At 39.2% G+C, this 12,910-nt stretch overlaps 1 protein-coding gene across 9 annotated transcripts in view; it reads right to left on the bottom strand.

Moving 5' to 3' along the window:
* The window catches only part of ckn (CRK like proto-oncogene, adaptor protein), a 103,427-nt gene that overhangs the window by 4,935 nt on the left and 85,582 nt on the right, over positions 1-12,910 (bottom strand). For 5 of the 9 annotated variants that reach the window (XM_088031593.1, XM_088031591.1, XM_088031590.1 and 2 more), the window contains exon 2: positions 3,453-3,623. In XM_088031593.1, coding sequence (XP_087887719.1) covers positions 3,453-3,615 — 163 coding nt within the window. In that variant the 5' untranslated portion in view covers positions 3,616-3,623. Of the gene's footprint in view, positions 1-3,452; positions 3,624-8,304; positions 8,336-11,745; positions 12,182-12,910 lie in introns of those variants that run through there. The other 4 variants (XM_088031587.1, XM_088031588.1, XM_088031586.1 and 1 more) reach the window with 2 other exon arrangements.

Genomic DNA, 12,910 nt, shown 5'->3' with positions numbered 1-12,910 from the left:
CAAAAGCACTTAAAAACACTAAAAATTTAATTCAATGTTCCAAAGAATCTGAAAATGAAAGAATATCAGGACTCAGTTTTTGCATATTTCGCCACGAGTTTTAGTGGATTTCGCATCATATTTTCCGCTCTTCAGTGATTTGTAGCAGAACCGTAACTATTATCCGGAATGCAGAGTGGTATGTATTCAACAAGTGATCGTTTATTTTGTAAGAAGATACATCGACCCCGCAAATACTAAAAAAAGTTCAACTGACATTCTTCATAAGATTTGAGCGTGCACGGCGCCGAGAAAGGTAAAGCCAGTGGATCTTGACACTGCCATACTGGGATGTTGCACATGCTGACAACGGGACGAATGGGAATTTTTATTAGAAACCGAACAGACGTTTTTTTGCCGAGGTCGACTGATATCCTCATTCTTCGAATGCTAGATTGTCGTCAATCTCCGATCGACGTAAAGAAAAATGCTGTGACTTACAGTATAATTATTATAATGAAATTTAGTTAGACAGTAGTTCCAACGTTGCTTTCTCAGACATGGAGCAATCACAGAAAATCCATTTTATCCGTAAAATTTTCCTTATTCGGACGAATCATTTTAGCAGGAATTCACAAATGGAAGCGACAAATCGGATCATCATCGCTGCTGCAGTAAAACAGAAATTACATTTCTACATCTCAATTCCGCCCCTGGCAATTCCGCTGAGAAGCGTCAGCAAACGAAGAGTTTCATTAAATGTTATGTTAAGAGTAGTGAAATCACAATACGGCATTATTGATGGCTTCCGTTCTCGTTCATTTCGAAATTAATTTAACCAGGGCTGTTTGGAAAACGAATGAATTTTAGATTTGAGCCTATTCGGTGACGATTTACGGCAAACCAATATGTCCCAGCACCACTCGTTCACCAACTAGTGCAAGGGCGACGCCGTTAAGAAGATTTACGGAGAGTCAGCTGAATTTAAAACAATAGGGGACGTGTTTATCGCACAGTGTTGTAGTTTGATAGAACGTGGGGCTCGTGTCTGGCCATTTCATGCATGGGTTGCTGTGAAGACGTTCCTATAATGCACGATTTATGGCACGAACTAACTCGGAATTCCTTTTTAAGGAAATTTTAGTTTGTCATTGCAAGAGAGCGGAGCGGGGGTGAATCATGATGAGTAATAGCAGAGATTGGTATTGAAATGTTTGGGAAAGACATAATGAACATCAAGCACGTTTGTAACGATCGAGTTATTGTTTTAAATTGTTCTTTAGTTGCTCATGATTGACGTGCTGCTTCAGCGTGCATTCCTCGACTGACAAAGAGTTTTTGTGGCGAAATAACGACCAAGGACTGTGTACATTGGAGAAGCATTTTCTTTTACGCCATTTCGCCATTTCGACTAAGCTAGTTTGTACCGACACTCCTATTCATTAAGTTTCAAGGAACAATGGCATGCAAATGACTAGATGTGCACAAAGGTGCCATAGAGACCGACACGGGCAAAGCCCGGCGGCGATGTCAGAAGAATAACACACAAGGAGAAGAGCCCAAAGCCGGGATAACCGAGTGCATTCACCTGCAGCCAAGTGCAAGAGGTAAGACCAGTTGGAGGTATGTGCCCGATAACTCCAAATGGAATATGAGGATGTCGAACCATGAAGGCAAAAAACACCACTCCACATTATGTCGTTGCTAATTCGGCCAAGTTTGCTTTAGTTTTTTTATTATTTCTTTGCCGACATTAATATTTTACGGCACAAAAGAGCGGCTTTTTTATTGATGCTAATATCCAGCGCGCACCCTGTGGATGCAAATTTTAAATAGACAGACTCATTTCGTAAAACGAGTCCCAAGATTTAGTATTATTAAAATTTACGCCCCATGGTGGGTGTAATAAAACCTACGTGGGCAATAAGGCTGAACCATATTTTCGCAGTGACATTTATTTTTTGCCGGGTTTAGAACCGTACCTGTCTAAATTGATTAGCAACCACCTGAAGAAATTAACCGTGACAACGCGCAGAAAGGAGAATAAAGCAACCGAATGAAATTATTGCCAGGGTGGGTTTCGCATGTTCTCCTCTTCTCGTAATAATTCAATATTTTAAAACCACAAAGCAGCGGCCACAAAAGAACCTTGTTAACGGTGGGTTTTCGTTCCAGGTAAGGTATTGACAAGAACAAGAACGCAAGTAGTGGAACAGGTTCGCTCTTCCTATGAATGGAAAAAAGCGGAGATCGCTAATGTAATAGGGAATTTATCAAATTATTGAGTTGGTTATTCTAGTTTGTATTAATAAACCTGTCGGTGGAGATTCGTTTCCTGTCATGTGTTCGCGATTGGATAAATGTTCCCTTTCCTGGTAATGTCACGGCTAATTTTTGCACGTTTCACTGCAGGATGCAGGGGAAGAGGTCTTATCTGACATGTGAAAGTTTACCGCTGAAGGCTCATAGAAAAATTACTAATTCCACTCCACCTACAACACAAAACTACAAAGAAACTCATTATGCATTCGTCTAAATACATGCTTGCCCCTGCAAACAGTTAAAATTAATATTTGACACAGCACTTTTTACCACGAAGAAGAGAAAACCGTGATTTTACAATAGAAAGTTTGTCGTATGTCTGCGCATAATCATCTAGTAATAATTACCGAAAAGAATAGTCCGGTTATGAAGATAAAGAATCCGGTCGTGAGAAAAACTTCTTGTCCCAATTACTGAGTCAAGGTTCCTCAAAACAGACCTCTGCCAGCGGAAATTTAGCAACTCATAATTCCGTCGATCATTTCCTTAATTGGGACCTTTACTAAAGTACCATTCAATTTAAGCGTTGATAAGAAAAAACGACATCCTGTCACCTAAATTATAATGCAGTGGTAGAAAGTAATCTCGGTCTTTGAACACGATAGAGATCGTTATTTTTCCAGTGCATTCCGCGCTGGAAAAAAGTACGTCGCCACTGATACCGAAAGCTGCGTTCACGCCATGCAAGATTCATGCATTACCTTGTCAAGTACGCATTTATCCACGAGAATTCGGCCACAGGCTGAATAGGATTTTTAATACCGAGCGCAACCGTATAATTACGTTACCATTACTTCAAGGACGGTTTTTACATCAGTTGAGATTACAGATGATATCCTGCAGGACAAAAAGCGTAATTTGCATGTTCATTCAAGAGTTCCGTCGTAATGAGATGCTCTATATTTTCCCTCAATTACCCGCAGTGTCATTTATTTTTGTTCCTCCTTGTTCTCTCCAACCGCGAATTATATTTATTGCTTTGACGTGGATTGTCAGCACGACACGCTGTAATGATTGATAGATTGGACTCTAATTATCTCGGAAAATTTCCCTGGCCGTGGATTTTCCAGCACAGGCACAGGGGTGAAATCAAAAGAACGAGCGCGACGATGATGGATAATTCCTTGATCCAGTTAGTTTTAAAGTCTTACCTCTAGGCACTCCCGGAGGATCGGACGGTGCCAGAAACGCCGCATCCTCCGACGAAGCATACCCTGCGGACCCAAAGGAGCTTCCCGAATGCCGGAACTCGTGTGGCACAGCTGGTGGAGCGACTTTTTTGGCGGTAGCCGCCGGCTTTGGTGGCCGGGACATGCCGCCTACTGAAACAGAAAAAAACAAGTTAAGAACAAGTCAATAACACTATTTTTGCAACATCAGCGAACAATGTCATTTGCATATCAACAAACCCACCTGATACTATTATGTAGTAGATTTTTACAAATGTTTACGTTTACCTGTGCAGAAAAAATGCGAACGCATAATTGATTAAGCCACTTTCGCTGTAGGAATAACGAGAAATAAAAAAAAGTGGAAAAACAAACGGCGCCGTATTTCTGTACAGGTGGGCGATGATTAGATTATGACATAGAATTTATTGACCAGAAACCTCTTTGTGTTTTTGTACCAGCGGATGAGTGAAAGGCAAATAAATCTGGGCTGTGTGACAACAGTTCTGGCGCCTCTAATGAGTGGCGTATTGTGCTACTAATCGAATTTTGGGCTTTCTTTGCCGTTAGCACCACACACAATGGATTCGTCATCCGGGGACAAAGCTTTTTTGTTTGTTTTGAGATAACATTTCAAACACTGGTGTAACATTCTATCAAAACTCTCCTTGTCTTAAGCTCATCGAGCAAACTAAATGGCATTAAGGAGTTTAAAGAGCGGCAACAGCAACCCAAATTGTGCTTTCCACCCATGTTATTCCTTGCGAAAACATCGGATGCGACATTGTACTCGCAGCATCTAAAGTTTCCGGTCCCGGAACGCGCCGTTCCGTTCACTGTTAATTCTAGAATTATGCAAACGATCACCGACATCATCGAAATCAGGAACGTGTTTTCCTCCCGAACCAGATTGTCACATGAATATGGAAATGTACAAGCGTTACACGTCTCCCAAGAAGAACATCCCTGTTAGAACTGCTTGTGGCAGCAATTGAATCCGAATGGAAAGTGAACGTGAACGATGATGGCAGCTTGCAACGCCCGATCATTTACATATCTAATTGAGTTCAACAACGGATTCTCGCTAATACACTTCACTTGGTTTTTGTGTTTTACGAGCATGTTTTTCAAGATCTTTGCTCGTCGGACAAGAGAATATAATTACTCGGTGTTGCAATTGATTGGACCACACGAGAGACTGCGCAACCATAATTGAATTTATTGGAAGAGGAGCTCGATTATTGTTGCCCACTGAAATTTGTTATAGGGGAACCCTTCCCTCAAAACCCACGGCTGCGGATCCATTGCGAGATTACTTCAACTTGCTAAGTAATCAATGGATTACCGGAAGATAAATTATCACCATACTGGGGAGTTTGTGGCTGGCCTGCAATGAGGACATGGTGCTTAAACTTTGGTGATTATTCTGTCAAACTTGCACCTTTGAAATTCTCTAATTTCCTGCCCTTGTTCCTGCTTTGGGAATCTAAACCCTTCGCCTCCGTGACAAAAAGTCACGAAATAATAAACTGAACTTTACATTTAAAATAACAGATGTATCAACACTGGCGCCATGTGTACCACGAGAATTTATGACACTCTCATTAATCAGAAGTTCAGGTTTTAATGTCGACGCAAATTTTAAATGGCAACCGCGTCACCAATCTTTTTCTATTGGCGCAACTGGGAACTTAACTATTCATCCAACACTTGTTGAGTAGATGAAAACTAGAAAAGTAAACAATCGATAACCAGAAGTTCAACATGCGTAAGTCACATGTGTTCCAAAGCCAAATTAAAAAAGGGCTCCCTTGTGGATCAATAGTTGCTTTGGTGAGAAATGTGCGGCAGTGGGCCGAAGAAATACGGCCCTGTTTGTTATCGTCGTTGGCTTTTATTGGGTCGAATCACCATGTAGGAACAAAGTTATCACAAAGTTGGTGAAACAGGTAGTGGACAGGTTGACATTTCATATCCCACCTACATAATTCGACACAAGTTCACTTAGCGCCATGACCGTAAATTCCATATAAGCCTACATCTGTCAATAAAAAAAATCGACATCCGTTTTTGTCGTGTTTATGTTTAGGCGCCTTGCAAATGTGAGGCGCAAATTCGACTCATCTGTGAATCCAGACAGGTGCTTGTGATTGACTGGAGGGCAGAGACGGATTTGAATTAACAGAGGTTCTACGCTTAGTTACATCTGAATAAACTTTAATTATTTCCATGAAATTAACGCCGGCGTTTCAGGACTGGGATTCGCAGTGATAATAGAGCTTAAATTCATTACTGCCAACCAATAAAAGCAGAAATTGATCGGTATCAAAGGACATGAGGGTATGTAAATACGTCTAATTCAAAGGATCGATCTTTCTTTCGTCAGTGCGGCGCTCAGCACCACATGCTGGTAAACAATTTAAAAACTGTGATTATGCAACGTGGTAATTTATTCAAAGCGTACGATTTCATTCACGATATCGTTAAAGAACATGTAGCATTGACATTTGTAGACACTCCTCCACAAATCAGATTAGTCCTTGTAAAAAATGACCCGCTCGCAACATTTAATTGAAACTAAATTAATTGCACATGTAACTGAGCATATTTTTGGACCACTTATTCAAAAAAACGGTCCGGCCTTTAATGAAGCAGAGCCTGAAACGAGCCCAATTTACATAATCCATTTAAGTAAAGCGTAGGCTCTGTTTGATGGTCCAAATGTTTAAATTGAAGCACATGAGTTAATTTTTTACTTGAACATGTTTCATGTTCTTCCGTTATGACAATCCTGTAATAACACAACTAATTTATGAATAACTTTGCTATAAAGGTAGATGGTGGGCTAACCGATCCTTATTTCACGACCTACTTAAATCCTTGACCACGTATTGTATATAGTTTTCATTTTCTGCATTCTCGCTTTTTACAAGTGATGAGAACGCACATGTGCTCGTTAGTGAAATTACCAGCGAAACGCAGCTTCTCTGAAACATGAACTCCAACACTTGGGAGTATTAATTTTAAAATTAAATACTGAGCGAAATTAACCTTTAAAAGGTCAAAAACTGGAGAACACATGCGATTTTCGTATCCCACGATGTGTTCCAAGTCCAGAAAAAGAAAAAATCCAAACTTTGCGATATTATCATGGTAATAACCAAAAACGCGACTGTCGTAATTTTGAGTTATTACATGCCAAGGAGATTTTTGTTTTTTCGGCACTCCTCACGTCCTCATTAACGAGGCTCCTCCTCTGAAAATCGTGCTGAGACTCGGTATTACTACCCTCCCACTTGTTTTCGCAGCTTTATCACTAAACATGCCATTGTTGTCCAGGGAGATGATGAATCGGTTGTGGTTCCTTGTTAGTGGTTTACTCATTTAATAACCCACACTGTCTCTCAAGACTGCCATTGTAATTGAATATTGATGGGGGTTGCGGAACTGCACTACGTACAACACATTATAGAACTTGTAAGGTTATTGATGATGGATCCTGTTACCGAAACAATGAGGGCAAGATAACGAATGTATCAGCGATCCTCTCAAGACGTCTACAACATTGTTATTCTTGTTTTTGGTAACGGCACGAATGGTAGACTCTTAAATCGCTATAAAATCTGTTTGCGCTCCGAAGCACTGTTTTGTTTGTTTACTACACCAAACACCATAAACGGCGACTGTCAACAGTTTTCTCACGATGATTGAATGCAAAGGTGTAATTTAATCCGAAATTAAGAAATTGGGTTTGGTTTGACAATATTATGGATCCCAATAGACTTTCATGCAGCTTGTCAGCGTTTTTACATAATTTTCCGATTTAGAGAGTTCAATTTAAGAAACTTTTTTTTTAATATTCCAAGAAAGACTTTAAACCATCGAATTAGAAAAATTACATGAAATTCTACAATTCGACTTGCAAAACTCGTCTTGGCGTTCTAGTTAGGCAACAGCAATGATAGTGCGTCTTCTTTTACAACGAATTCGTGCCTAGCGCGCGGATTCAAACTCCAATAAAGCACGAAATGTCCATAACAATTTACAATGTATCGGAAAGTCCTGAGCAATCCACAAAAATGTAATCATCGAAAAATGTCGCAATCCCCTTTAAATTAAATCATGTCGCCCCACAAATCCAGTTACGAACATTTTTATTAACAGAGGAAAGTACATCAACGAAGATGTCTTGAAATTGAGAGCAGTCGGTCGAGAAAGTGCTGTTAACGTCCATATTGATCAAAATTTGTTCGGTGTGAGGTTTGAATATGTGACAGTGCTCCCCTGCATTCAATTTCAATTTTCACGTTCTCAATCAAGAAGTTCCAACTATCGTCTTAACAGAATTAGGAATTAAATTCAGTTTATTCGAATCGAACGCAGGCAGAGATATCGAGGGTTTAACACGCAAATTACAATTCAAATTGTACGAGAGCTACGTCATACATATTCATTTAGAAGCCGCGTTTCTGCAATTATGTTTATGTAGTTTTAGTTCACTTTCAGAGTCCACCTTTTGTTAAAATGGAATTATTCCTAGGAGACCGGCGTGTTCTCTTTGCCCATAATTAATTTAAATTACCATGTATTTATGTTGAGAGCAAATTGTATAATACATAAAGAAATAAAAGCCAACGAGTTAATTACTCTTGAGTGTCTGCGGACGGGGTTTACTTAGGTACTGTTTTTATCCTAATTAGGTTCTGGATGGAGTTCTAGCGTCTCCTGAGCGGTTAAAACCGTCTACCTATTCATAATTTTCTTATAATTAGTTTAAATACTGACTCTAAATAACTCTGACGGAGTCAGAGCGATGGACGCAAGTACGAAATACCTTCAAGCACCTCCATCAAATGGACAATTCAACCCGAAGACAGATATCACAGCACTTCATTTCTATAAATTAACTGGAGCTTTCAAGTTTCTTCAGCTCGAATCGCGCCACTTTAACTGACTGAAGACGACACAAAGTGCGCTGGAGGTGACGTAATGACTTTGCTACTACCAGCCACTTTTTACCATCCACAAAAAATAAACTGTCGGAGAAACTGAACAGATTGTCAGCAGACTGTATGTATTTGTTCTACGATTAAACAGCTCAAAGGACCGGTTTCGCCCAGGATCGAGTCGTGCCCCTTTCTTCAGTTATTTATTCGTTTGAAAGCTCGAGCTCCCACCCTATCGAACACGTTGTTGGAATTTCCGGAGATATCGAGAGAAAAATTCTAATACCATTCGAGCTGAAGATATCTCTGAGAATGTTTGAATTAAGTTGTTCTAGTATGTCGTGTAATGGAGTAGCAGCATTCTCGCGAGCGTTCAGATAGTTGAAATTTATATCCTTTTAATCAAAGATTGTCCTTTCTTTTAATCGTGTTAACTAATTATCCAAGTCTGTTGCTATCGTTAGAGCGCTCCTAATTAAAATGACATTAATTCTCCGTTGCGAATCGCGAGATAATGGTTATTCAATCGTATCGCTTTTATGCATAATCCTGATAAATTTCGTGGGAAAGAGTCTCATTTTATCTACGTTCGATCCAATGAGGAAGCATGATATGCAAAAAACGGAGTAATTATCGTGAACTGGTTAATTAATTTCAACACATCAAACTTATGACCTGCCATAAATTCCAATTGAGCGAATTCTCTCGCCATTTTGCCATCGCATTGACGGGAGAAGGATGGAGATACGGGTGCATAACGTTTCTGCTTGGGAGCCTCAATCCTGAATATGATCACAAGCGAATGATTGACTTCCTTATCTCCCAGAGGACGGTTAAGAAGTTCATCAACACCTACTCACGCGGAGCTATTTTAGACAAAATTTAATAGCACAAAAATACTAAAAATAGATCAAATTTTATTACTCGGTGCCTGCTCAACCAAACTGTAGTAAATCCTCCACCTCCACTTTTACGACCATTTTATACGACACACTGCTTATTTATTTAACAGTTTACACGGCAAATTGTCTTTGTGTCAAAAATGATGCTCATGTTATGTAATCACGGCCCTTTGTAGTTACATAAATATGTCATGAACATGAAGATCATCACAAAAGCATAAATTTCAAAATTTAAAAGTACACCTCGGGGATATTTTCAAATTATGTACTGCCAGTTCGTTGCGCATCAAAAGCTTTTTCTTTAATATGTTACCAAAACAATTTTTTACGGAAGTATTTAATGAAACAGTGCTCTGTAAGTGACGAAATGCCTTAAATCCCGAGCATGTGCCGTCTAGACATGAGCGGACTTCATCAAAGAAAGGATATAAAGTCAATGAGATTAGAGATTTTTTCTACACAAAGAATAGAAAAATTTGTTACTCAAAGACCTGAGAAATTTTGAAAATCTGAAAATGTAAAAAGACTTGGAGAAAATTTTTTAGCATCATGTTTTAACAAAAATTGAAAGATACCTATTAAGAATGGAAGTATTTAAAACTATCGCAGAACCTGAGCTGTCGGAGGATCTGAAGCATCTTGCAAGGATCTGAGCGGCAGGGATTTGGAGAAAATCTCAGCGATCGAATCGAAATAATTTCCTTACATATTCTGCACACCACGGGCCGTCAAAACCGCCGACTTGTGCAATGTGCATCGCAATATTATAAAGCCCACTTAGAATTTATCACCAGCGAGTATCGCATCCGTTCCGTAATGTATCTGCATTGCAGACTCCCCAAAACAATGGCGCCGACGGATATGCATGGGATAGTTACTAAACAGACTACGAACTTTGTGAAATACGGCCCTTAATGTGACTACTGGCAAAAGCCAGTTAGTCGCTTTGGATCGTCCGTTTACTAAAAGGTGAGTATTAATGTTGACTAAGAGCTTAAACCCGCTTTTCCGACACCGCGTGTTGCGTGTTTGCGCGCCACTGGTATCGCGAAAATGGTGAAATATTCCGACAATTCTGAGCATATTTTTTGGTTAAACGCCGCCGATAACTCGCGATTTACGATTATTACTTGAGAACAATTATTTTTTAGTCGTGCACGTCTGTTTTCTGATGTATGGAGGAAATTAGGGAAATTATATCGCGGTAAGACACACGCCATCATTGCATGAATTACACGTTTGTTTTGATTAAATCGCTAAATCCGAGACGAAATAATTTGCGAAATTCACTTTTACTTTCGTGGCGTGGAAGCGTCATAGCATGTCAATAATACTCTGGAAAACAGCCCACACGGTTCGTTTCATAATACCATTGCTATTATTACGAAACCTGAAAGCGTTCTCAAATGAAATACCCTCGAAATTAAAATTACGTTTTTTAATTATTAAAAATATCCTCTTACACAGTTGACATGGAAAACGTCTGCTGCTTCGAAGATGACAAGATAAACTCATTTTAAAAATTGATCTAAGAAGTCCATCTACAGACACAGCGTTGATATTCAAATATTCATGACGTATACACATGTAGTTGTCACATTCGATTGGGTTCCTGATGATGGGAAGATGGGGGTACGTCTTTTTAATTCCATCTACATCACGACTGAGGTCATGGAATATTTTACTCGATTTTTATATAGACATCTACGGACGAAATTTATTATCTTCCTTTTAAGTCACTTGTGGAATAAAAAATGATGAGGGTATAGACCCATAAATCTCGCATCGAGTATTGTACTGGAGAAGACGCAGTCTATTATAGTATTACGAACCAAACAGCAGGTAATCGTTAAATTATTGACCACAATAAATCACCCCACATCACCTCAGTGATAATTTGATCACTCAAGAGGTGCGAACGCCGTGGGCTCTTCAGCTAGCACGAAAATCTCTTGTTTGACACACATGTTCGTCTTGTTGGTGATAAAATTAGAATGAGTTTGTTATTTCTAGAAAAAACACAACATACAAACAAACAATGTGATTATGAAAAACACTTGTGAGGTGCTGCTGTAACTGATTTAGCCAAGGATATAAATTTTACTATCACCATCGTTAAATTGTCTAGGTCATTTAATCTTTTTGATAGTACGTTTACTGCGGATTAATCTCTGTTTACCGAGAACTTTGCCTCCTCATCAGCACCACAATAAACTCCATCATTTTTATTCGATCATTGTAAATCCGCTGAACTTTGATTCATGACTAGTAAGACAATCGCATCGCTGTCTAAACCTATTACATCATCAATTGCAATTTGACTCATAACACATCTCAAAATTTACAAGCAACATGAACTTTCATGAAGCAACAAGCTAATGCAATTACTCAATTAACCAAACCCATCTCCCAAGAAATTACACTTACAATTGAGCAAATTCTTCCAGCTTCCACTCAACACTTTGATGTATCTGTTGATGGTCATAGGTGCGATGGGGTCCTTCTTGTTCAAATTACCCTCAGAATGGCTCCTGATCATTGTGGTTTTGGTGTCCTTACTCCTGCTAAGTGAATTTGTATGCACCAATTTTTTACACTTTTTGGCCGAATTTTTGCACTTTAAGTTCTTTAACTCGATCTCTTCAACGTGAAGAATTTCATCTTCCGCCGGGTCACGAAAACTGAGATACGTCGACGAAAGCAAGTTGTTTTGTTTGCGATAACGATTGATGCTAAGTTGGGACTTCTTGTTTGGGGGTAATGGTGGAGGTCGGAAGCAAATTGTTGCCATTTTGAGATGATTCTATACGCGCATCGGCACAGACTGTCTGATATTTCACAAGCTAATTCTTATCAGACTCACCTAGAAGATAAAGATCATTCAACTTCGCGCCTCTGAATTGTGGCATACCATTAATGTTTCAACAAAAAAATGACGAGCAGCTGTTACAGTAACGAGATAATTTTGAAATATTACTAAGCAATTACTCCAATCTCCGAGAATAGATGTCAGAAGACAGTAAACATGTGTTCTGTGATTTACAGTATTGTGGAAACAGAGATACACATTTCGTAAATCGTTGAGGGAATTTAAACACTTTGTGTGGTCTTAAAACTTAGAACAGGGCGGACACTACTGCGTATTCCACACACGTCGCGTCTAATGGACGTATTGTTTTGGAAATTCAATGGGGAGACAACAACGGGGAGACAACAACTGGGAGGCTTTAAATCCACTCTCGATGGATGTAATATACATAATAACAAACAATTTAATAAAGAAAGGTAAAACGATTAAAAAACGATTATCTGGGCTAGTTAAACAATTAAAAAAACGAACAGGTCTGTGATTAATAAGATAAACGTGCAAGAGAGCTTTGAAGTCTTGCGTGCACCATTTTTACATTAGAACTTGTATGTTCTAATTACCCGAAGTGTTTGATCCTCGTAACTCGAAAGACCACACTGAAGACACTTGGGGTTTATAACAGGTGATCACTTTTCAAGGTTTAAATTAACCAAATTTCCATTATATTAGTCCGGTGGTTGGACCCTGTGGTAATTCGACACCTGATGGGAAATTTGCATGATT

This window comes from Gnatocerus cornutus, chromosome 2 (genome assembly GCF_029298725.1).
Source record: "Gnatocerus cornutus isolate USDA-ARS CGAHR chromosome 2, icGnaCorn1.1, whole genome shotgun sequence".
Taxonomy (NCBI): Eukaryota; Metazoa; Arthropoda; class Insecta; order Coleoptera; family Tenebrionidae; genus Gnatocerus; species Gnatocerus cornutus.
This window is presented reverse-complemented; position numbering and strand designations above follow the sequence as displayed.